The sequence below is a fragment of the Bombina bombina genome, chromosome 3, assembly GCF_027579735.1.
Source record: "Bombina bombina isolate aBomBom1 chromosome 3, aBomBom1.pri, whole genome shotgun sequence".
NCBI classification, from domain to species: domain Eukaryota; kingdom Metazoa; phylum Chordata; class Amphibia; order Anura; family Bombinatoridae; genus Bombina; species Bombina bombina.
The window spans coordinates 1,062,670,661-1,062,697,490 of record NC_069501.1 but is presented as its reverse complement, the minus strand read 5'-3'; the positions used below and the strand labels follow the sequence as shown (position 1 = coordinate 1,062,697,490).

The following is a 26,830-nucleotide window of genomic DNA, read 5'->3' as shown; positions in this document are numbered from 1 at the left end:
AGTAATGGATGATCCGTGGACTGGATACACCACAAGAGAAATAAATTTATCGGGTAAGCATAAATTATGTTTTTTCTACATTGGACACCTCAGATATAGATTTTAGAAAATATAAAGCAGTACTCAGTGAATTTCTAATAGTCCCCTCAGCAACCTCACAAGCTTATACGATTCCAGCTCATTAAAGCAATATTGAATTATTGCCTTATTATCATCGTAATCCTGAGTTTGATTTAAAAAAAATGATGACTTGTTAAAAGCAAAAATAATTACATTTTCCTGGATTTCCAAAAATGTCATTTTTTTTAATCTATCTTTTTGGAGCGAGATTACATATGCGGTGCAGGCTTCAGAGCAACTGCTGAAACCCGCGCCGCCTGTAATTTTACCTTGCACAACGGGGAATCATATATACAGCACCGGCAGTTCATAAACTTCCGTAAATTGGATAAGCTAGCGATGTCCAGAAATGTGCGCAAATACAAATTTCTGGAGTCGCCAGTGACTTACGGCACTTTAGAAACTGCCAGCGAGTAAGAAAATAAAAAAAATGTTGAATCTCCCGTAAAAGTCTAATCCAGGTCCCAAAAAGAAATCTGGCACGTAAAAACCCCTATATCCGCCATCACCCCCATATTGGAACTAATAATACAAATATTAACCCCTAATCAGCCAACCCCCCACAACACAAAGTACCTATTAAAACTATTAACCCCTAATCTGCCATTAACCCACATTGCAACAAACCTTATAAATCTATTAACCCCTAATCCGCCAAACCCCCACAGCGCAAATAACTAATTAAATTGCTAAACCCCCTAACCTAACACCCCCTAAATTAACCCCAATTACCTAAATTAAAAAATACTAAGTTACAATTAAAATAAAAAAAACTAACATTACTTAAAAATAATAAAAAACTAAGATTAAATTAATCTAACATTACATAAAATAATAAACCAAATTATCTAAAATAAAAAAATTAAACCTAATCCCTATAAAAATAAATAAAAAAGCCCCCCAAAATAAAAACACCCCCTAATCTAATACTAAACTACCAATAGCCCTTTAAAAAGGCCTTTTGTAGGGCATTGCTCTAAGTTAACCAACTCTTTTACCTTAAAAAATACTAAGTCCCCCTCTAACAGTAAAAACCCCACCCACCAAACCCCCCAAAATAAAAAAAACTAACACTAAAATACCCATTGCCCCTAAAGGGGCGTTTGTATGGGCATTCAGCTCTTTTACTTCCCTTAAAAGGGCATTTAGCTCTTTTACACTGGCCAAAATCGCTATTCTAAAAAAACAAACCAAAAAAACTAAAATAAAAAAAATCTTAACTCTAACCACCAAATAGGTACTCACCGTCCGGGGAAAAAGTCTTCTTCCAAGCGGTGAAGTCTTCTTCCATCGCGGCAACGTCTTCTATCGTCATCCAGGACCAAGCCGACGCGGAGATGAGATGAGCGTGGAACAGAATACCGGCGACTGCGAAGCCATCGAGCGTGGAGATACTCTTCATACGATGACCGCCGCACACTGAGGATTGAATTTAAGGTATGTGTTTAAATATAGGGTACCTTGCATTCCTATTGGCTGATTTGGATCTTCAAATTCAAATCAGCCAATAGGATGAGAGCTACTGAAATCCTATTGGCTAATTTGAACAGCCAATAGGATTTCAGTAGCTCTAATCCTATTGGCTGATTTGAATTTGAAGCATCAAATCAGCCAATAGGAATGCAATGTACCACATATTTAAACGTGTACCTTGAATTCAATCCTCAGTGTGCGGCGGTGATCGTACGAAGTGGTACTCCACACTTGATGGCTCCTGTTCCACACTCATCTCATCTCCGCATCGGCTTGGTCCTGGATGAAGATAGAAGACGTCGCCGCGATGGAAGAAGACTTTCCCCGCCCGACTTCAGGAACAGTGAGTACCTATTTAGGGGTTAGAGTTAGGATTTTATTTTATTTTTGGGGGGTTTGTTTTATTTTAGAAAGGGATTTTGGGCAGTGTAAAAGAGCTGAATGCCCTTTTAAGGGCAGTAAAAGAGCTGAATGCCCATACAAATGCCCCTTTAGGGGGGAAAATGGGTAGTTAAGGATTTTTTTGTGTTAGGTTTTTTTATTTTGGGGGGTTTGGTGGGTGGGGGGTTTTACTGTTAGAGGGGGGACTTAGTATTTTTTAAGGTAAAAGAGCTGGTTAACTTAAGTCAATGCCCTACAAAAGGCCTATTAAGAGATATTGGTAGTTTAATATTAGATTAGGGGGTGTTTTTATTTTGGGGGGCTTTTTTATTTTCATAGGGATTAGGTTTTTATTTTTGATAATTTGGTTTATTATTTTATGTAATGTTAGACTTTAGACCAGGAGGAGGCAAAGACACCCCAGCCAAAGGCTTAAATATCCCTCCCACTTCCTCATTACCTCAGTCATTCTTTGCCTTTCTTCCCATTAGGAAGTGGCAGAAAAGTGTCAGAAGATTTGGAGAATCCTGAAAAAGGGTATCTGCTCTTCGAGATAGGACTGGAGTGTTAAGTAGTCATGTCAACCTCTCAGTAAGAGTATTGATGAAAGTTAGAGTCTGGAGATGCAGGGAAAGTTTTTCTGCGAAACCATCCAGACTACTGCTAACAGCTCCTAAGCAATCAGTGTTGACAAGTTTCACTGCCTGCTTTCTCTCACTCACTCAATTCCATATCAGGAGCGCTGCTATAAGACTGTCACACTTGTGTGTTCTGTTCCACAGCATGGATCCTGGAGGTAAGATTGTTTCAATTTTGACACATAAAACGCTATAACAGGGTCACAGAGTGGCTCCTTTATACCTTGATATTATCCAGGGTTAATTGCCTCTGAAGGGGGTTTATTGAACAGTTGGGGTTAATTAAATAGGGTATTAATTATTTACATGCTGCTTTGTGTGATTTTTTTCTTGGGCTGATAGACTGTGTGTTTTTGGCTGGAACAAACAGGTTTCACTTTTAAGTTTCACTTTTGTTTTTGAAAGTGTGCACAGCTCATATTACTTGCTGTACTTGTAATAACAGGAGAAGTACTGTCTTGCACTCCATGTGACCAGGTGTGGTCTATGTTCATTTCCTCCATTCCGGCTGAGACTTGAACCTGAGGAGAGCGTTTCCTCTGTTAACTGTCTGGGTCTAGGAGGTGGTGAGTGCCCCAGCTATTGGGAGTATAAATGTGCAGTTTTCTATAATAAAAACGTTTTTATTTGTGTCCTTCTGTGGGTATAACCTGAGCTATGGAGGACTCTGACATGTTAGAAGGTACTCCTTCTGTACTAAATCATACCTGTTTATATTGTGAGGAGGCTGTGGTTTTCCTGCCCACTCAATTATGTTCCACATGCCTTAACACCGTTATAAAGTCTAAGAAGGGAGAAAAGCCTGCTAAGGCTCTTAGTCCCTCTGAGCCGTCTACCTCTCAGGACTCTGCGTCCCGTGAGATTACTACCCTTGCTACATTATCCACTCCACATGCAGCTCCCCATAGCACATCTAATCCTCCATCCGGAGGGGGCCTTCTTCCTGCGGACTTTGCAGCGCAGTTACAAATGGCTGTGTCTGCGCCCGTCAGTGCATTACCTCACGCTAACAAACGCAAGAGAAAGTTTAAACATAGCTCTCCTGACCCGGAGTCATTTAAATATTTATTGGATTTAGCTATTATGTCCCAGTTATTCGATGATGAGTTAACCTCTGTAGATTCAGAGGGTGAACTTTCTGAGCCAGAGTCCTTAGCGTCTAAGCCTCCTGCTGCGGAGGAACCGTCCTTTAGATTTAAAATTGAGCACTTGGGTTTTTTATTAAAGAAGGTTCTGTCTACGTTATAGGTTCCAGAGGCCGCGCTGCCTGAAGAACCTATGATACCTAAATTAGACAGAGTTTACGAAGACAGGAACGTTCCTTTGACTTTTCCTGTGCCGGTTAAGATGGTGAACATTATTAAGAATGAATGAGAAAGAATTGGTTCTTCTTTTTCCCCCTCGTCTACTTTTAAAAAGTTGTTCCCGGACTCTCAACTGGATTTGTGGGGCTCTATTCCTAAGGTGGGGGGTGCTATCTCTATGCTTGCTAAACATACTACTATACCTCTTGAGGATAGTTCTTCATTCAGAGAGCCGATGGATAAAAAATGGAAACCTTTCTGAGAAAGATGTTTCAACATACATGATTTTTGTTTCAACCGGCAGCTAAAGTTGCCGCGGTTGCCGGAGCGGCTACCTACTGGTGCAACTCTTTGTCGAAACTTATCGAGGTGGAGTCTCCCCTTGAAGATATTCAAGACAGAATTAAAGCTCTGAGAATTGCTAATTCTTTTATCTGTGATGTGAACATGCAAATTATTTGCCTAAATGCAAAAGCCTCTGGCTTTGCGGTCCTAGCCCGCTGGGCGCTCTGGTTGAAGTCTTGGTCTGCAGATATAACTTCTAAGTCCAGACTCCTTTGTCTTCCCTTCAAGGAAAAGATTTTGGTCCAGGCCTGGATTCTATTATTTCCACGGTTACCGGAGGCAAGGGTGCCTTCCTACCGCAAGATAAGAAGAACTAGTCTAAGGGACGACAATCTTCTAATTTTCGTTCCTTTTGTTCTGACAAATCCCAACTACAACAATCCTCCAAGCCCGAGCAACCCAAGAGTACTTGGAAGCTGGCTCAGTCCTGGAATAAATCCAAGCAGAATAAGAAGCTGCCGAAAACCAATCAGCATGAAGGGGCAGCCCCCGATCCGGGATCGGATCGTGTAGGGGGCAGACTGTCTCTTTTTTCAGACGCCTGGTTCAAAGATATACAGGATCCATGGGTCCTGCAGGTGGTATCCCAGGGATACAAGATAGGCTTTAAATCTCATCCGCCAAGGTGCAGATTTTTTTCTCTCGAATCTATCTACCAGACCAGAAAAGAGGGATGCCTTTCTATGGTGCGTTGGGGATCTATCCTCCCGGCTTGGATGAAGACTTCTCCCCGTCTGGAGGACCACTTCGCCCCGCTTGGATGAAGACGTCTCCCGGTAAGTCGATCTTCAGGGGGTTAGTGTTAGGTTTTTTTAAGGGTGTATTGGGTGGGTTTTATTTTTTAGATTAGGGTTTGGGCGGCAAAAGAGCTAACTGGTTGTGTGGGTGGTGGGTTTTACTGTTGGAGGGGTTGTTTGTATTTTTTTACAGGTAAAAGAGCTGATTACTTTGGGGCAATGACCCGCAAAAGGGCTATTGGTAGTTTAGTTTAGGCTAGGTTTTTATTTTTATTTGGGGGGGGGGGGGGCTTTTTTATTTTAATAGGGCTATTAGATTAGGTGTAATTAGTTTAAATTTCTGTAATTTGTTTATTATTTTCTGTAATTTAGTGTTTGGTTTTTTGTACTTTAGCTAATTTAATTTAATGTAGGTAATTGTATTTAATTTAGTTAATTTATTTAATTATAGTGTAGTGTTAGGTGTTAGTGTAACTTAGGTTAGGTTTTATTTTACAGGTAAATTTGTCTTTATTTTAACTAGGTCGTTATTAAATAGTTAATAACTATTTAATAACTATTCTGCCTAGTTAAAATAAATACAAACTTGCCTGTAAAATAAAAATAAATCCTAAGCTAGCTACAATGTAACTATTAGTTATAGTGTAGCTAACTTAGGGTTTATTTTATAGGTAAGTATTTAGTTTTAAATAGGAATAATTTAGTTAATGATAGTAATATTTATTTAGATTTATTTAAATTATATTTAAGTTAGGGGGTGTTAGGTTTAGGGTTAGACTTAGGTTTAGGGGTTAATAACTTTAATATAGTGGCGGCGACATTGGGGGCAGCAGATTAGGGGTTAATAAGTGTAGGTAGGTGGCGACAACATTGGGGGCGGCAGATTAGGGTTTAATAAATATAATGTAGGTGTCGGCGATGTTGGGGGCAGCAGATTAGGGGTTCATAAGTATAATGTAGGTGGCGGCGGTGCCGGAGCGGCAGATTAGGGGTTAATAATTATAATGTAGGTGTCGGCGATGTCGGGGGCGGCAGATTAGGGGTTAATAAGTGTAAGATTAGGGGTGTTTAGACTCAGGGTTCATGTTAGGGTGTTAGGTGTAAGCATAAATTTTATTTCCCCATAGGAATCAATGGGGCTGCATTAAGGAGTTTTACGCTGCTTTTTTGCAGGTGTTAAACTATTTATCAGCTGGCTCTTCCCGATGATTCCTATGGGGAAATCGTGCATAAGCACGTTACACCAGCTCACCGCTGACTTAAGAAGCGCAGGTATTGGAGTGCGGTAATGAGCAAAATTTTGCTCAACGCTCACTTCTAGTCTTTTAACGACGGGTTTCTGAAAACTCGTAATACCAGCGCTGTAGGTAAGTGAGCGGTGAGTGAAAACTGCTCGTTAGCACCGCACAACCTTTAACGCAAAACTCGTAATCTGGGCCATATTTTGGCCTAGATTACAAGTGTGTGTGTATGTATGTATGCGTGTGTATATATATATATAAAAAAAATATATATATATATATATATATATATATATATATATATATATATATATACTGAATATATATATATATATTTATTTATAATCTGACTAGAAAGTTGCAGATCAGTATATGCCTAATCTTAAAGAGAGGGATTTCAGCACTCACTTTTGCTAAAGAATTTAGCAAAAAGACGTTTTGCAGAATAAAGGTTGGAACACTCACCTCAATAAATACTACCTGATCCACAATGTTGCAGTGAATCATCAGTAAGAATTTATTGTATTTACAAAAGGACATAGAATAGCATTAAAGACATGCTATACTCAAGGGATCCCTCGTTACACATGATAAGCATATACTACACACATGTAAAAAAACAAATTAAATGTTGCAAACATACACAATATGAATGATCACAGCGGAGAACCATCCTACAACCAAACAGTTATAATAAGGTTTGAAACAAATGTAGCACTTATCTGTGTAGCCTAGGCATATGTGTGTGTGCGTGTGTATATATATATATATATATATATATATATATATATATATATATATGTGTGTGTGTGTATGTGTAACATATTTTAATATATTATAGATGTGTGTAGTTAGACTTTTATTCTAGCTCCAACACTTAACTTTGGGTCTTCAGACACACTAAATGTTTCAGCATTATTATGTGTTGCGCTGACAAGCTATACATAACTCACTACTGGTAATATGAGCAGTGCGGCTTGCACTATCCATTGAAGTATAAAGTTTTCTAAAAACGTCTGCTCTAACATTCACTGGTTTATATCTTTAACCATTGAGTTGTAATATCATTTTGTGCACTGTTCTTAGCGCAGGGTCGTACAGGATAGTGTACACTGCACTGTCAATAATGCTCCACTTGTAATCTATGCCCTTATTTCATTCTTTGATTGGTAATTCTAGCTTCACTGTTTCTATAATTTAGTAGATTCACTTTTCTTGAATATTTGCTTTATTTAGCTTACTTACCCATGTGTTTCATTTTATACTTCAGATTTCAGTCATACTCGTGGGCCGTTAGATGGAAGTCTTTATGCTCGTGTGAAGAAGAAGAGCACCCCTTTGACATCCAGTAATGGGAGCCCAGAGCAGCATGGCCGCCTCTTGTCAGTCAGCAGTGATTCTGGCCACTCCTCAGCTCCGACTGAGAAGTTGGAAGAAACACCACAAAAACCACTACCCACAGCAGCTGAGCAGGAAGACTTGGAAAGGCTTTTAGGTGGATTTGGGGTAGCTGTAAAGCATGAGGGAGAGTCACAGTACTCTCAGGTATTAAAACTTGAGGAACTACCCCAAAATGGAAATCAGAGACAGATTATGGATGGAAGACCACAGAATTTACAGCATCACCTTCATCAGGATGGAACACACCAAAACACCAAGACAAATATGAATGGACAAGCAAAACCTCAGTGTTTGCCAACTTGGTTATTAATGCATGAAGACAGAACATCTCAATGTTTACCTTTGGCCGCCACATCCTGGGAAGGACAAAGAGATACATCTTGTGAGGCACAATGGGATGGCCAGAGGGAACGTGAGGCAGCCATACTAGAGGAAGAAATAGGGCAGTTTGGTGGACTTCCAGTGTACGCAGCAAGGAAACCTATGTTATCTAGACACTGTTCCTGTAGGTTAGGGTGTGCAGCTCCTACTGTTGAAGGATCTTACTTTAGACCTGAGGGTATGCTTGAAACTCGAGGACTGTCAGGGCCAGGTGCTGTGCTGCAAGCTACCCATTTCCCTGGGATTTATGGAGAGCAGGATAGAAGGAGATTAATTCGCTCTTTGTCTGAGGGGCCACACCATTATCCAACCCAGCCACAGAGTCCACCAAAGAGAGGCAGCCTGAGGGAAAACCGTCAATATGTATACCAACCTAATCCACCCCATGAGCCCGTTTTGCCTTCACAATGTCTCTGCCCTCATTGCCAGAGCTCAGCATGCTACTCTCTTCCAAATATATGGACATTGGAAGGAAATAAAATGCCTCCAGTACAACCTTTTCATCATGGTGAACTTTCTATGCATTATGGACAAAATATCTTACCCAGCCATGATAGTCGAACACCTTTCAAAGTACCCCAGGCAAAGATGAATTATGGGTACCCAATTTCTCATGGGGAAGAAATTGTGAACTTTAACCCTTTCACAGAGGGTGGTTATGGGCATGCATACCCTCAATTCCTGCACCCTTCTTATCTTCCTCCAATGTGTCCATCCAATGGTTATGGTTCCCATACTTTTTCTACGTGTGTCCCCCCATATGGTCCTGCTGGGGGTCATTCTCCTCCTCCTGGCGCTGTATCTCCTATAATTCCCTTTAGTTCTGCGGCTAGAAGAATGAGTGGTGATGACGTATCTGTAGACAGTTCAGGGGAACACACACCCGTACAACAACATCAGCAAGGTGGGTAATGCAAATGTCAACATTTTATGTTGATTTGCATGGTCTGTTTGATCTGTATCATCTTTAGAATAGAATTAATATAGAGTACAAAATATATTATCTGAGATCTTATGTACTGAAGTTTTACCTCCCTGTTTGGATATACAATATTGAAAAATAAGTGACCGTTTTGAGTTTAGAATAAAATGCTACCATGAATTAAGGTATCAAATTGGGTTTTAATTGTATAACACACCAGCAGAGTATTTTATAGACTGTATGCTTCTTATGTTTAGGCCGAAGTAACATTTTATTATAACAAAGAATTTGCCTGAGACATTACACCTCTATCACCTTGTAAACTGGTGCCCCACGTTTCATCTAAATATCTGTGAGCCAGTTATGCAAGACCTTCTCTGGTCTACAGCTAGAAACTTTCTATCCTCAATGTAAGTTTGTATGTGGTCCTCTGAGTGATATGATTTGTTAACATTAATAAAGCTACTTTAGACAGGATGTTCATTAATCCTACTATGTCAATCTCAAAATGCCAGTTACTTTTAAAAACAACATAAATGTTTCACAGAAGGATAGGAAATGGATACGATAGTATTAGGTCTTCATATGTGCCTGTCTGAGGCATCAGCTTGCCATTTGTGTGAGAACAAACATATTTTTTAATTAAAGTTTATATATTGCCAATATGTTTTGCCCTGATATTTATTATGTTGAGAATATGTCCACCAAACCATTAGTATTTAGAAGAATCCAAAGTGACCTCTAAGATGAAAACAATTTCACTACCTTGTTTTAACTTTTAAACCATTGACATCTTCATTCAGTGCCTTTTATAAAGAACCCCTGATCTGCCTTTTGCTAGTGCATAAAAGATGTAAGCTTTTCCAGTCATTTCCCATCCTTTCCCCTTTCCTTATCCACTGAATGTAACTACTCTACCACAAAAAAAAAATAACAGTGGATTCATTATAAATCTATTGTGGTTCATTTTCATCTTCACTGCTGCATTCCACATCGTAACTGCAGACTGAAGATTATCAGGGGATGGGTTCCCAACTATTTATGAGGGGTTTTACAACAAATAATGTTTTGTTAATGATGATTTTGATAATGAATAGAATCATTTCTTTTATAAATAATAAATATATATATATATATATATATATATATATATATATATATATATATATATATACACACAAACTCACAGCTTATGTGATTTACCTGCAAAGCATGTGGTGATATGGAGTATACAAACACAATCCCCTCTTGCCCAGGCTCTTAGTGGTCGTCATGTCATGGTATTCCTCACAAACTTCACATGGAGACTTTTCAGGAGCCAAATTCTTATTCAAGCATTTGTTTGTAAATACATTTCCTGACCTTTTTGTTTTGTTCTGTGTCCATTTGTCTTTTAAATTATTTACTGCCTCTGAGGCGGCGGACAGCAATTCCCCTGATCGCATACGATTGGGTTGATTGACACCCCCTGCTAGCGGCCAATCTGCAGGGGGTGGCATTGCTCAAGCAGTTCACCAGAACTTCTTGTGCAATGATAAATGCAGACAGCGTATTAAAACACAATAATACATATACACAATAATACATATACAAATTGAATAAAAATAACATTGCATGTTTCAAGGTATTTAACTGGAAAAGGCTCAAGAGTATATAAGTGTATACATGTGTATATATGTATTTATATGTGCACGTACATATTTACACATATTAACATAGAAATACACATGTATACACATATCTACGCATTTATACTTAAATACATATTGTATACATTATAGTCATTTCCAGTCAAATACCTTGCCACATACCATATCCCTTTTAACCCTTACAAAACATTTTTTATCAATATTTATATTGATATGAGTGTAATAGTTTATTTTAATATGTTTCAAATGTATTTTTTTTGTATTTAAACCCAGAAACACAATTACTGTTTGTGACCGAGTGCAACATTTTATTTCTAACTTGCGTTAGTTAGAGCGGTCATTATATTACCTATTACATCTCTCGCTAACACGCCGCTTGTAATCTAGACCTGAGTGGGCGTTTTTCTTTAGGTTTTTTTTGTTGTTGTTTTTTTCTTAAGGACAACACAAAAGATGCTTTTACAACACATGGTACAAACGTGTCAAATATTTACATCATATCTGATAGCTTGGAATGTACTCAGAATATTCAGTCCTCGTTTTTTCATCCCCTTGAACTAAATCGATCACTCTTGGACCTTTGATGATGTAGTGATCCAACGCTAGGGGTTAGCAATAAACTTAACAAATCAAGAATAAAGAAGCTTGCATCTCAAAGAATTTTTTTATACAGTATTAACATAGCAAATTGAACAGTAGAGAATTATTATTATTATTATCGGTTATTTGTAGAGTGTCAACAGATTCCGTAGCGCTATAAACATTGGCGGTATACAAGGTAATATTTATAGGGATAAATGGGTAGAAGGCCCTGCCGAGAGTCGCACTGTTGCAGTCAGCTCTTAAGAAGGTGATCTGCAAACAGTTGGACTCTTAGGCTTAGATGCTAAGGGGGTTCATGGCGGATAGTAATGGAGGAGAGGAACTGGTATTAGGAAAGGTTAGCGTAGGTTGTATGCATCTCTGAACAGTAGAGTCTTTAGGGAGCGCTTTAAGCTTTTAAAACTAGGGGAGAGTCTTGTGGAGCGAGGCATAGAGTTCCACAAGATGGCATCCAGTCTGGAGAAGTCCTGTAAATGGGAATGTGAGGAAGTAACAAGAGAGGAGGAGAGTAGGAGGTTGTGAGCAGAGCAAAGGGGACGGGATGGAGAGTATCTGGAGACAAGGTCTGAGATATAGGGGGGAGCAGTGCAGTTGCAGTTGAGGGCTTTGTTTGTCAGAGTCAGAATTTTGTGTTTAATCCTGGAGGCGAGAGGAAGCCAGTGAAGGGATTGGCAGAGAGGGGCAGCAGATGAAGAGCGACGTGTAAGGAAGATGAGCCTGGCAGAGGCATTCATTATGGATTGTATAGGAGCTAGATAAAAGGAGATGCAAATGGACAGAACTGTGCACATCAACATTACATACATCAACACCATTACTATTGTATTCAGGTGGAATAAGTGAGTAAGACATGCGACTATTTGTTTGAAGCCTAAGTTATATTTGGCAAGTCCTCATAATGGGTCTATTCAGGTGAAGAATAGGCAAAAGTCGCTCGTGACATTTAGGTGACTATATAAAAAGAAAAAGAAAAAACATTACTGCTCTGTGGCAATACTATCGTGCAGCAACCAGGTGGATATAAAGTGGTAAATAAATAGCTAGGCTTTTAAATATAGTATAATATGGGCAGACACTTAATATGGAAGAAGACTCCCATTTCCTTGATGAGTATGGGCATGCTATCTTTTTTTTTTTTTATAAATATTGTTTTATTTAGATTTTGAAAAGAAATAACATAACATAACCATTGGGGACTCGCAGGACCCCTTTACAACAGTAAAATCAAATACAGTATCGGGCCTTCTGGCCCTATAAAACAAACTTTTGTTCATTAGAAAAAGAAAAACTAGACAAGTTGATCTCATCATGTGTGAAGTTAAATTGTAAGCTATAGTGTGTGCAGATGAGAGGATCAATGATTGCGTAGTAGAGCATTTCAACTTAAATGTATTGAGTACGGGGGGGAGGGGTGGGAGGAAAAGGGAGGGGGGGCACATATGTGGGGAATAGGGGGGAAGGGAAAAGCGTGCCCCAGTCAATGTTTCTGAGTATCTGCGCACACTATCAGGGAAGAAAAGTGGATGCGTCGTTAGTTATTAGGTTGGGTGTCATTCGTCACAGCAGGCGGATGCCATATGATATTGTAGTTGTCTTTCCAGTCAGCCCAGGCCATCTCAAACAAGTCAGATTTGTTAAGGTCAAAATATATGGCCTTTTCCATAGTATACAGGTAAGCCATTATGTTGATAATATCTTCCCATTTGGGAGAGAACTCCCTTTTCCAAGCCCTGGCTATATTAGTTTTGATCGGCCAATAGGTAAACACCAAAGAGACTTTGATGTTTGGGGAGAGCATGTAGGCCTAGATGGAGAAGGGCAAGTGCTGGACCAGCAGACACTCTAATACCAAAATCAGTGAGGGTGCGGAACCCTCTCTCCCACAATGGTTTAATAATGGGGCACTCCCACCAAATGTGTAGTAGACTACCATGTAGACCACAGCCTCTCCAACATAGGGGTGAGGTTCCTGTAAACATTCTAGACAATTGTGTAGGAACAAGGTACCAGTGTGAGAGAACTTTATAATAAGTTTCGAACACTGTTACACAATGCAAGGTCTTTTTTGTCAATAGAATGGCCCTTTGCCAAGAATCAGTGGAAGTATTGATGCATAGGAGAATGTCCCATCTAGATAAATGCGGGGCTAGCGTGGGCGGAGAGGCGCCCTCCAGGAGGCTATAATTTATTGAAAGCGGCCTGACAAGCCTGCGTCCTCCTTGCCAGATGGACTCCCAAGGGGTAGGAGAGCGGGAGGAGGAGGGAAGGAAGCCCCAGCTCTTCAGGAAACTCTTAATCCTAAGCATTTCAAAGGAGAGGAGCTTAGGGATAGCTGCGTGTTGGCCTAATTGCGCTAAGTTTGTAAACCCGTCAGGTTGCGTGGCGGACCAGAATTCTGAGACTTTTGTAACCTCAACAACAAAGGAGGGGGCGCCCTATAGCCAAATGTTCACTAGATCTAATGGTATAAACTGTACAATTTTTAAATTGACACGGTGAAAATATATCAACCTCAATAGAGAAAGATATCAACCTCAATAGAGAAAGAAGGAATATATATACTAAATAGTAAAGAGTAACTATACTTCAGTTTGCAATAACTCAGATTGAAAAAAGCAGTGTGATAATACAATAGTATATGATAGAAGGTATACGATGATATATCAAGCAATCTAAATCATAAACATATGTTAATAGATAACCCAATAATGGTAGATTAAGAGTCTCAATATTGAGTAACAAGTCTCTGGCGAGAAGATCAAGGCAGCTATCTGTGGAGATCCAGGCCGGGATCCAAGGCAGCAATCTACAAAGACAAGAAAAGACAGAAGCGCCACATGGCCCAATATTGTTTGGTCCAAAAACAACTTGATATATGAGGGAGTGAACTCACATTTATCGAAGCACCTCAATTAGTGCTAAGGAGACAGTCTGGGATCTATAACAGTAACCCAGAAGACCAACAGCCGGTAATGATGTGATGTCTGTGTCAGAAAGATAAAAAGAAACACAGGTGCCTATTTGGCCTAGTATTGTTTGACACAGGTATATCAAATTCAAAAAAGAGGAGTGGTACTCACAATAGTTGTAGCATCTCCCTTGATGCTATAGAGGCAGGATGGGATCAATATAGTCACCCACCAGACTTATTCAAAGGCCAGATGGACACAGATGGAACTCCAAAGACACCAATAGTCAGGATAGACCCAGGATACACCAGTGGTCAGAAAAACCCCAAAAGTAGTTCCCTCTCAGCCAGAGGGATAAATGTGGCAATAAAGATGGTAGGCTTCATAAAACATTGAGGAACACTTGCTATATATACCATACATCTAATAATCTTAATCAGTATCACATGGTGTTAGGAGGGGCCTAGATTACCATTGGTGCCTAGTAGGCCAATCATATTGCAATAAACATGATGACTCCTCTACCTTATGTTAGAGATAAATTAATACATAAAAATCTAAATAGGCATACAATTCATCAACAGATTGTTTATGATAATCCACATAAAGCATCTCAAGGAATTTAGTGACTAATGAGTAAATGATCAAGCATGTATCCCACTAGATATCAATATGTCAGGGTTAGCATAAATCAATCTAGGTAAAATTTATGTAAATAGGACCAAAAATAAACAAACATATACATTTCTGTAACGTAGATGGTGATCTATCATATTTTATATAAGCAATAGCAACCCAAGCATAAGCGTTATCATCAGTATAACACCCATAGTGTTTGTTGAAAAAAATAAAACAAATTCAAAAAGCATATAAAATAACAAACCTTTGTAGATTATATGATTCTTAAGTGATATCACATTTGGTTACTGTTGCAATATCCTCCAAAATTGTAATGTTGGAACAGTGTAGTTATTAAAAAGTAGAAAATTGGTTGGCGTGTTGAGTAACACAGTGTGCATGTCTTAACACTACATGTCATCAAAATAGATCTGTTATTTAGTTGGCGCCTAATGTGTAGCGCTTCTATATGGGGACTCAAGATTATATTATAGTTTGTCAGTGGTCTACAGACTCATCGCAATCTAAGATTTCCTTAAAGAAAGAAAATGATCACATATCCGCTAATCTACGATAATAAAAAACATTCAAAGCCTGTAACGGCTAGCAAATTGCTATGTCAGCCCAATGATTCTGGCATTTAGATAGATGATTGGACATGGGAAGTTGTTTTAATGAGTGTGGGCGTAATAGGGCGGACCAGATATAATAGTAGCCCAGAGTTCTGACGTTTATTGAAACGTAAAGATAAATGATTGGACCACAATGTTTGTTTACATACTAAGGGGGCGTGTTGACATAATTTCACCTAAAATATACATAATGAATATAAGCGAGTTATAGCGATCCTAAGCTGAGATAATGTGTATTGTTTAAAATAACTAATTAAGTTACCTGAATTCTGTATAATAAACTATGAAAATAAAGCATTACATATATGAATAGTTGTGAGTGTGATCGTATCGCGGTTAATGTTTACTTTGACGATATGAAACTCCTGCAATGATTAAGGGTGTAATGCTCACTGGTAGTGAGTATATATAATAAAATTTGCCAGTTGGAAAAAAGTAATCAAACTAAAATAAATATATATTACTATGTGTATTTGAGAATATCGGACCAAAAAAGATGGGACCTCTTTTACTCCTGCAGTTAGTAAGGGTGTAATGCTCACTTATAGTGGATGTATATGAAATTTGCCAGTTAGCAAAAAGTGATCAAACTAAAATAAATGTATGATACTGTGTATAGTTGAGTTTATCAAATCTGGAAAGATGGGACCTCTTTAGTATTATTATTATTATACGGAAAATGTACTATAAACTTAATTGAGTGGAACGAATCTAAACAAGGAAGGGGGAACCTTTGTTCCATTATTATTATATGAAAAAATAGTCAATAAGTGGTGATATGTGTCACAGATTTCAGATAATAATTATTACAAATCTGTTTCAGAGGTGATAATGGCTTTAAAGGGTGATAGTGATGGGGACTATAAAGTGATATTAATGTCTAAATTGGAAAAAGTTATTTGGTATTTAATGGTTGAGTTCAAAAAGGAACTCAGGCATTAAAATTATTATTGAGATGTGTGAGGGTGCAGGTCCACATGCTAAGTGGGGTGTATATTAAGTGGACACTGAGATGTGATGAGAAGGTACTAAGTGCAAGGGGAATAATGATATGGGGTAGGGGCTAAGGATAATCGTGATAATGGGAAAGTGCACATTCAGTATATGAGATTAAAAAACTCAAAATATACTACAATTGATGTGGGGGGCTGTAGTGATAAGAATGTGATAGAGCTTTGATCTTTATTGGGGACAATTTGTTAAGTAGTGTACATATCAGTAAACACTTGATGTAATAGATATCAGATATTTTGATGAGATGTATCTCATAAATCAAAAGCCGCTAGATCGACACATTCATTAAGGCCATCCGGGGCTAAAGTATGTAATTTATGAATCCAATAAGTCTCTCTGCGGCGCAGAGTCAACATAGATCACCACCTACATTACAGAAATTGTATATATTATGTGTATATGTTTGTTTATTTTTGGTCCTATTTACATGAATTTTACCTAGATTGATTTATGCTAACCCTGACATATTGATATCTAGTGGGATACATGCTTGATCATTTACTCATTACTCACTAAATTCCTTGAGATGCTTTATGTGGATTATCATAAACAATCTGTTGATGAATTGTATGCCTATTTAGATTTTTATGTATTAATTTATCTCTAACATATGGTAGAGGAGTCATCATGTTTATTGCAATATGATTGGCCTACTAGGCACCAATGGTAATCTAGGCCCCTCCTAACACAATGTGATACTGATTAAGATTATTAGATGTATGGTATATATAGCAAGTGTTCCTCAATGTTTTATGAAGCCTGATGAAACAGCTTATTGCTGAGAAACGCGTCGCCTTGTTTTTATTATTTTAATAAAACAATTTTATATCTTGAACACTTGCTACCATCTTTATTGCCACATGTATCCCTCTGGATGAGAGGGAACTACTTTTGGGGTTTTTCTGACCACTGGTGTATCTTGGGTCTATCCTGACCATTGGTGTCTTTGGAGTTCCATCTGTGTCCAGCTGGCCTTTGAATAAGTCTGGTGGGTGACTATATTGATCCCATCCTGCCTCTATAGCATCAAGGGAGATGCTACAACTATTGTGAGTACCACTCCTCTTTTTTGAATTTGATATACCTGTGTCAAACAATACTAGGCCATATAGTCACCTGTGTTTCTTTTTATCTTTCTGACACAGACATCACATCATTACCGGCTGTTGGTCTTCTGGGTGACTGTTATAGATCCCAGACTGTCTCCTTAGCACTAATTGAGGTGCTTCCATAAATGTGAGTTCACTCCCTCATATATCAAGTTGTTTTTGGACCAAACAATATTGGGCCATGTGGCGCTTCTGTCTTTTCTTGTCTTCACTTTTGTAACCTGCAACCAAGCCCACATATTAGGGTGAGTATCAGTCAAACCCGTGAGTAAACCGGCTACCGAGGTTATGGGAGACGGGTGAGGAGCAATGAGCTGGCGATGCCTAATCTTATCCCAAACAGACAAGCACTCTAGAATGACCAGATTACATATGCCCATAGCTATGCGGCTGTGTGGTGGGGTCCAAATAACATCTCTAAGTAGAACACTGGGTGGCAAGGATGCCTGTTCAAGCTCTCTCCACCTATCACAGGAATGAAGTACTCCCCATTGGGAGATGTGCGTAAGCATAGCTCCTTAATAATATTTCACTACTGACAGGGATGCAAGTCCTCCCAGGTGGATGGGGAGTTGCAGGGTTCTGTGAGCAATTTGAGGGGGTCTTACCTTGCCAAATGAATTTTGTGATTTCTCTCTGAAATTGGAGGAGGAGGTGCATGGGGACTCTAATTGGTAGACAGCGAAAAAGGTAAGTTAATTTAGGGGGGAAGGACATTTTGAGAGAAGCTATTCTTCCCATCCATGATATAGACTTATGGTCCCACGTATTCTTTAAATTACGTAATTCTGTTAGTAAGGGGAGGTAATTGTCTTTAATCATTTGTGGGATACTGTTGGACAACTTTACTCCTAGATGAGTAATCCGCTCAGTCATCCACTTGAAGTTGAATTGATCCTTCAATTTGCAAATATAAGTGTGCGGGTAGCCCCAAGATTTCAGTTTTGAATGGGTTAAGTTTATAGAAGGAGAGCTCTCCAAATATCCTCAAGTTATCCAGCAGTCTAGGGATGACTTTGGCAGGGTCTGTGGTGAATATGGTGATATCATCCGCAAACAGTGCGATTTTGTGTAGAGAGCCCGAAAGTCTAATCCCCGGTAAGGACACGTCAGACCGAATTTTCATAGCCAGAGGCTCAATCGCAAAGGCAAATAGCAGGGGTGAAAGTGGGCACCCCTGCCTAGTGCCATTCGATATGCTAAACGGCTGGGTCTGAAATCCTAGGCCCCTGACAATAGCAGTTGGGGACGAGTACAGGCCCTTGATAGCCTTGCAAGTTGCATCGGGAAAATTAAATGCTTGGAGTGTTTCCCACAGGTAGTCCCACCGAACCCGGTCAAAGGCCTTCTCAGCATCTAAAGAGATGACTGAGAAGGGCTTATTCATCCTGGTGGACTCGCTTATTATGTTAATAAGGCGTCTGGTGTTGTCTGGCCCCTCCCGGTTGTAGATGAACCCCACCTGATCAGGGCTAATTAAGCCCGGCAATAGCTTGCCAATACTTTGGGGTAAATTTTAATGTCTGCGTTGATCAGGGAAATCGGTCTGTAATTGGAACAGAAAGAGAGGTCTTTATCCGGTTTGGGTATCGTAATGATAGCAGCCTGTAAAAACTCTTCTTTAAAGGTGCCATCCTTTCCTGCCAAGTCAAAGAACCTAAGCAGGTATGGAGCGAGTTCATGGATATACAACTTGTAGAACTGGGCGGGGAACCCATCAGGGCCAGGAGCCTTAAAAGGCTTCAGGCGCTTGACAGTTTGTTTGATTTCAAACAACGAGATTGTTGTGGTGAGCGTGTTTTGTTGCTCTGCCGTGAGTGTGGGTAAGTTCAGGGTAGACAGGTAAAGTCTGATGTCGTGGATGGAGGTAGGTGTTGGGCTCTCCGCAGTGCCAATATTATATAATTTGGAGTAGAAGTCAGCAAAGCTTTCTCCTATTAGGGACGGTTTCTTATACAATTTATTATTATGGAGGATTTGTGAAATGCGAGAAGTACTGTGCTTGTTTTGCAATTTGTTGGCCAATATAGTATCGGCCCTGTTTCCCTTATGGTAAAAGAGTTGTTTTAGTTTAGATAAATTATGCTGGGTACGTTTTAACTCCAATCGGCTAATATGATCCCTAACGGCTTTGATTTGTTCTGTCACTTCTGTTGAAATAGAGGCACGGTTGCTAGTTTCTAGGGTTCTAAGTTTGGCATGTGCCTGCGCCAGTGTTAGGCCGGCCAACTTCCTTAAATGGCTTTGTTTGCGGATTATGAGACCCCTAACCGTCGCTTTAATGGCGCCCCAAAGAATATCATCAGGGGTCTGTCCGTTGTCATTCTGCTGAAGCAGTTCAGACAGGTCGCGTCTTAGCTCTTCCCTAAAAGGGATGTCCGTCAAGATATGACGTGGGAGGCACCAGCTGGCTCTGGGGAATGGTCTGTCAGTAAGGTGTAGGTCGGCTGTAAGTAGATCATGATCTGACCAGGAGCTTAGGGAAATCTCTGACCATGTGATCGAGTCTAAAGTCTCTGCATGACAGAATATGTGGTCCAGTCGGGAATATGCTTTATGGGGGTGCGAGTAGTGGGTGTAGTCCCTTTCGCTGGAATGTAAAGACCTCCACGCATCAAAATAGCCGTGATGAGACATTATAGTCCGGAACTTAGCAGAAATATAGTTTGCCTGAGGATTGTTGCTGTCTAGGTTCTTGGTCTTGCGATCTAAGGTGGGGTCCCAAGTCTTGTTGAAGTTGCCCGCCAGTATGACTCATCCCTGTCTGTGTTGATCAACTATTTGGAGAATTTTACGAAGGCATGCGGGCTGGCGGGAGTTGGGAAGGTAGATGGATACTAACGTATGTATTTTGTGGTTTAGTCTACAGATTAAAATAGTGTATCTGGCCTGCGGTCTTTAAGTACCTGTATTTGCTCGTAGGCCACTCTGCGATGCAAGAGTATGGCCATACCCCTAGCTCTCTTGGTAAAAAGGGAGTGATCAGGGACCCAATATGAGCGGGAATTAAATCGTTGAGGTGTCTATCTCCCAATGAGTCTCCTGTAGAAAGACTACATAAGGTTGTGGAAACGAAGTTCACGAGTCAAGAGGCTTCGCTTATAGGGGGAATTAAGGCCTCTGACATTGTGGGTAAGAAGTCTAAGATGGTTTGTCATTGTTATGAAAGGGGGGAGGGAAAGGGAGGAGCAGGGTGGGTAAAGGTAGTTAGGAGTTTCAAAATGGATTATAAGTTGCTGAGTGCTGTACTAGGTTATGAGGTGGAAGTAGTCCACCTGGCTGGAACCCTGGCGTGGGCTGCCTATGTGGGGGGGGGGGAGCTATAAGAGGAGCAAGGCTAGTGAGGTCCGGGAAGTCCGGCCTCAATCCATCTATGGGTAAGACTAGTCTCGTAAGTGTTTATATAGTAGAAACATCTAAATAAAAGCGCATCAGTGAAGTAATATGTAAACACAAGTAATAACAGTAAAATATTAGCCATCTATAACTGTAACATCAATGACAGTATCATTATCTCTCTATCGTGGTTAAAACACTCAACCTGTGCCAGAATGACCCCTTGTAACATCTTAATATAACACAAACTATAACAGAAAGAGACAGAAACATAAACAAGTGATCCGAAAATATCAGTAATCTGGTTTCAGTCAGACCTGGTTTAACTCCTGCTCATGTTGGGGGTCACCTGCCCTCTCTGATGGAGGAAGAGAGATTCAAGTGAGGAGAGCAAAGTCATCTCCAGGTAAATTCTAGTGATCAAGGTGGAGATACAGGAGGACCCTGAGAGTCCTGCAATAACTGAGTTTTTTGTCTTTTAGTCCACTGATCTTTAGGAGGCCAATCGGGTGCTGTGGCTCTCAACTTTGCCTTGACAGGAGCAGGTTCCATTAGACTTCCCTTTGTAAGGCCCCATTGTGCAAGTAAAGTGGACCCCTGGGCCAGCGAGGAGTTTTATTATCCTTCGAGATGATCAGTTTGGCCGGATAGCCCCAGCGGTATTTAAGGCCCGCCTTTCTAAGTTCCATTGTGACTGGTTGGTACAGTCTACGATGTTGCAGTGTGTGAGCCGACAGATCTGGCAATAATTGAATATTTTGGAATTTCTCTGCTAATGATGGTTTGCGGAAAGCAGCCTGCATAAGCCTATCCTTAAAAAGGAAGCTGTGAAAGCAGACAATGACGTCTCTAGGTTTATCTTGTGAGATGGATCTTGGGCGCAGGGCTCTGTGAGCTCTCTCCATCGTGGTAGTCATACCTGCAGTGGAATCCAACAAGTTGTTGAAGAGCTCTGATAGATAATTCTGTAAGTCTGATATTGTTCCTTCGGGCACGGTCCTCTACATCCTCCAGTTTAAATTCAAGTTGACTTAATTGGTCTGACAGTGACTCAGAATATGCTAGCAGGTTTGACTGGTCCATGGTGATGTCGTCATGCTTTCTCTCTAGGGAATCCACCCTTTCTCCAATTTCTGAAATATCCTTCTTCAGCTCATCATGGTTCCTTTGAATTTCCTTTGTAATGGAACGTGTTTGCTGGGCAAACATTTTTTAAGGGTCTCTTCTGTGATGTAGTGTTGGGATCGTGAGAGTGGAGCAACATCAGGTTGGGATCTCTCGTCTACAGATTCCTATTCACTTAGATCTTCATGCAAGTCTTCTTCAGGTCTCCTGACTGGTTCCGTAAAGTGGTCTTAGATGGGCTAGGAGTCCTGGTTTGCCGCCTGGAGTTGTGTGGCATGTTTGGTTATATCTAAGGTGACCGATCGGCCACCAAAGGAGCAAGCCTGAAAACAGAGTATTAGGTAGACAAGGCTGTATATGACTAAATTAGACTGTCAGGGTTAATTACATTTCAGTTAGGCACCATAATTACACTTAAAAACGAGAATGATCATGTGCTTAAGGAGTGAGGCCAAGAGGTTCCACCCGGCCCCTACCCCTCCATTGCAGCAGTCAAATTAGGACCAGAATTCTACCCGCAAGAGAAGGAGGCAGGGGGAGCTACCACGTGGAGGCAGATTCCAGCCAGAACCCCCCAGGCACAGGTTGAGCAAGAAGATCCCCAAAATCCACAAGCTCCCAGCCGGCCCAGGAACAGGGGATACGACCCAAAGGAAGGGAAAAGGGGAAGGGGAAGTGACCAACTCAGACAAGCTGAGTCGGAAAGGGAGGGCCGGCTAGAGATCCCCCAGCAGCAAGGCACACTCAAAGATAAAAAAGAAACGTGTTTCAAGATGTTGTTAGGACAGCATTACATACACTTTAAATGCAAGTAGCAACCTGTAAGAAAAAGTTTGGGTTATGTAAAGAAATAACACTCCACTTTGGGCCAGGGCACCAAAGACAAATAAGCTGTCACAGCAGCTAACACTAGACTTAGGGAAAGAGGTATACGACCTGAAGGAAGGGGAAAAGGTAGATGGAGGTGACCAGCCCACGCAAGTGTGCCGGAAAGGAGGAGTCTCAAGGGGGCTTCTACAAAATTAACACACAAATAAAATCTTCAGCAGAAACTCAAAGTAGAAAGAGTGTTTAGTATGCAACCTGCAAGGAAAATTTGACAGTCAAATACAAAATATGACACTCCACTCTAAGTCAGCGACTCTGAGAACACTATGCTGACACAGCAGCCGGACAGGCTAGGCGGGAGTGGGAAAGTGAGGGGTGGTCACACACATAATATAATTACAATTCCTCTTGCTCAGTTCGTTCGGAATAATTGATATATTAGTAGGGGTGGGGGTGGGAGGTAGGTATGCAGTGTGAGGAACTGAGCTTACTTACTTTTTATCGTAAGTGAAGCAAGGCAAGTATGGGCAACCTAAGTATATGTAGTTAGGGCCAAATTGGGGGGCACCAGTGTATATGGGGTTAGATAAAAGTGAATGGCGTTTGCCAGTTAGGTGTGAGTGAGGCAAACTTACATATAAAAAATAAAAAATAAAACACTCCACTCTGTGCCTGAGCAACAGAGAAACACAAGCTGACGCAGCAGCAAAAAAGTATAGCAGTTGCAAAACAATAGCCCCTTTAAATGAGCCTTACATTTATCACGCTGACGCAGCAGCTGAAACACAACAAGTGGGTATATCTTTGTGGTCAGTTAAAAGGAAGACCTGGATGAGAGGTCTGCAGCAGTCAAGCGGGTAGTAAATCATTCTAGAAACCCCTGAGGGGCTTCAGATATGCAGGAGGGTGAGATGAACTGTTGCTGCAAAACAGGTCTCCACTACCTATAGGGTGTCAGCCAGGCCGGGGGACTCTGACCTGAGTTAGCTGATGTGTGGATCTTACCTCCAAGCTAGCTCCTACTGTGGACCTCCCAATACAAATCTTGGTAGAAGAGGAGGACCCTTTTGATTCCCAAATGAAGCTGCAGGTCACTGTCGCTCAATAGCTCACTCCCAAAGGCGGCAAATGTAGGGATCTAGAGCCAGCAGTGAGGGTCAGACAAAGCGACTTTAGTGTGCAGTTCTAGTGACCCCCTATAGGACACAGATCGAGACTGTGGGAGAAAGGAGGCTGAAGGAGGGCTATATTCAAAAAATCAAAAAACAAGTCTCACCCAAACCAGCTCAGGGGCGCCAGCCACCAGGATCACCGCCAAGATGTGCAGGCTATGGAGGGCTGAGAGTCCGGTAGGCTAGAGGATCAAAATGGCAGCCGTCTGCACCTTCCTAAGCTCCAAACTATGTTCTTGGCCAGATGTGGGACAATTGGTGAAGGGGCAGCCAGGCAGTACAACCGCAACGTGGGCTACCCTGTGGTCCTCTTCCCCAGAGAAAGGCTCCGCCAGGCTGCAGTTGCCGACAATCCGCGTCCGTAGATCCAGGGAGGCCAAAAGCCACGTGGTTGCAATTTCAGGCCGGTCCATCCCTCCTAGGACCCGGTCAAGGATGATGTCTGTTGTGTTATGGCTGCACCGGAGTGGAGCCCCGACCCTCCGGTATAGTAGTTAAAGGTGTGGCTGGCCTTGTTAAGGAGGATGCGCTGGAGAGGTACTCACTTCCCTTCAGGCCTGAAGGAAGAAGCAAGATGGCCGCCGTTCGCGCCACTTCATCTACAGCCGGTCAGTGCTAGTGTCCTGTGCTCAAGTGAAGGCCCGGGAGCCCCGACCCTCCGGAGCTGCTGGTCAGTGGGTCCTGTTTGTAAGTTAAGGCTCCTGGCTGCGGACAGACACCAACCTCTATTGCTCGCAGGACAGCGTTGCGATAAAGCAAATCAGGTTTTGGTGGAAATCTTCAAGGTTTTAGTATCCCACAAGTCCGGGCATGTAATATTGACCAGCAAAGGCAATAAGTCAGGATCCTTTATTGAATTATTAGTTTAATTTGCTATTTTTAGTGCAGAGCTCTCTGCTAGTGCTTCCTCTCAGTTAGGCAGTTAGCTCCGCCCCCCCCCCGCATGCTATCTTTTCTACTATCAGATATGCAATGGCGTCTTAGTCACAAAATATGTACATTCCGTCTCATACGCTGCTTTGACCGCCAGCCGCGCTAGAGGGGGCAAGATATATGCGCAAAATATGCGCCATCAATGCTCTGGATGATTCAATGTTGTCTTTTTAGCTATATGTAAGAGGATTGGGTGTCTCCTTTTGCCATGGGTCTGCATTCAATGTCGGAGGCTGTTGAAACAGCACAATTTAACATAAAAATTATATTACTACTATGACTATAATGTGATCAACTTCTCCCATGCTGTAGTTATGTATTCTATATGATGAGTGTAGTAATATATTAGAGTGTGTGTGCGTAAGCGGTATAAGCTTTAACCAAACAATATATTATTAAGCAACTCAATTGAGAAACTAATACTTTCCAACAGAGAATATGCTGGCAATGATACATTACAAGTATCCTATCAGTCCCCAGAGTTTATCTGCAGTTGGAACATAGCTTTGGCATCTTTATAGAAGGCGGTTGGGAAAGGATTGGTGCATCTTTTCAGCGGATTTGAGTATTTTATAATTGTGTCGGCAGAAGGTGTTTTTGAAAAGCTCAGAAGCCATGTGGTGTAATGAGGATTCCATCTTGCGGTGTAAGATCCAGGATACCATCCGGAGGATCAATAGGAAACAGGGAATTTAATATCTCTGAGTCCACAGTTCCCCCGGGGCCCTCCCCAAGCCCCTGAGGCATCAGCACTGACTCAGAGTTCTGTCCTTTCGGCAAGGACAATCTTGCTGTTCCGGTATGATCCTGGGTTGGTATTATATTAAAAGGTGCTCCCTACTCACCAATAGTGGTATTTATAATAGTTGAGCCCGAGCCTTTCATCTGGATATTACTCGATGTTGTTGTAGGCGCCATTTAAGGGTGATAGTGGATATATTTCCGCCCCAGAAAGTCTGGTTGTTGGGAGAGAAATATGGCTTGGGGATTGTGCCAGTTTGCATTGTCAATTATCATGTAGTTAGCTGGCAGTGTTGTTTGTGAGGGTGATGTTGCTAGGCAGCTGTTTAGCTGAATGAGCTCTCCAGCCATCAACATATTGAATTGATCGACCTCCCCGGGCCTTAGAGTTACGTCAGGCCTGTAGATCATAGGATGCTGCTCTGTCGGTTCCTCATACTTTGCGGGTAGAGTTCTATCGATAAAGCGTTTTAGCTCTTGTTCTGAGGGTGCCCTATCTATTAAAGTTGGAAACATAGCCTCCAATTTAGCAAGCTGAAGGTCCAGTGCATTAGGAGGGTCTTCGACCCACGTGGCAGCGGTAGAGTTCAGCATCATCCCTTACTGTGTGGTTGTGCTGCGTGGAAATTTATACCAGTTTGTCGTATGAATGAGCTACTTGAGTTGACTAAGGGGGGAAATGGGGAGTGGATAGGGAATGTGGATATTTTGTGAGATAAAATAGAAGGTCTGTGTCTGGTGCAAATTTGAGAAATTCCTTTCTGCTCCAAAGGAGAAGCTGTGGGCTACACAGGAAGACTACCAGTTGCCCAACAATAAGCTATAGTAATTACAGTACTCAGCTTTCTCTGCTAGTCTTTATAAGTGTTCAGTAATTGTTACACCCATTTGGATGCGTTGTGGGATTTATTTCTACCTCCAACCTACAGCGAGGAATTATTCTGAAAGCTTGTCTACTTATGTATCTCAATGTCCAAGGATGGGTGCAGCAAGGGGTTCCATAACAAATCTTGCAATACAAATTCAAAGGGATAAGAAAGGCAAAAAAAAATATTTCATGAATGAATCCACATTGAAAATATACTCAAATATATTGCTGTAGAGTTGTTTAACGTTTCACTGCAATGTTCATGTAAAATCCTGCCCATTTCCAAACCTCATTAGCATCATTGAATCCAATCACAGTGGGCAACTTGGGTTCTCTGTGTTACATACTTT

The 26,830-nt window shown here is 41.0% G+C and overlaps 1 protein-coding gene across 2 annotated transcripts in view; it reads left to right on the top strand.

Annotated features, from left to right (window-relative positions):
* The window catches only part of TNS2 (tensin 2), a 382,090-nt gene that overhangs the window by 275,256 nt on the left and 80,004 nt on the right, over positions 1–26,830 (top strand). For both annotated transcript variants that reach the window (XM_053708325.1, XM_053708326.1), the window contains exon 18: positions 7,510–8,925. In XM_053708325.1, the coding sequence (XP_053564300.1) occupies positions 7,510–8,925 (1,416 nt within the window). The remainder of the gene's footprint in view (positions 1–7,509; positions 8,926–26,830) is intronic.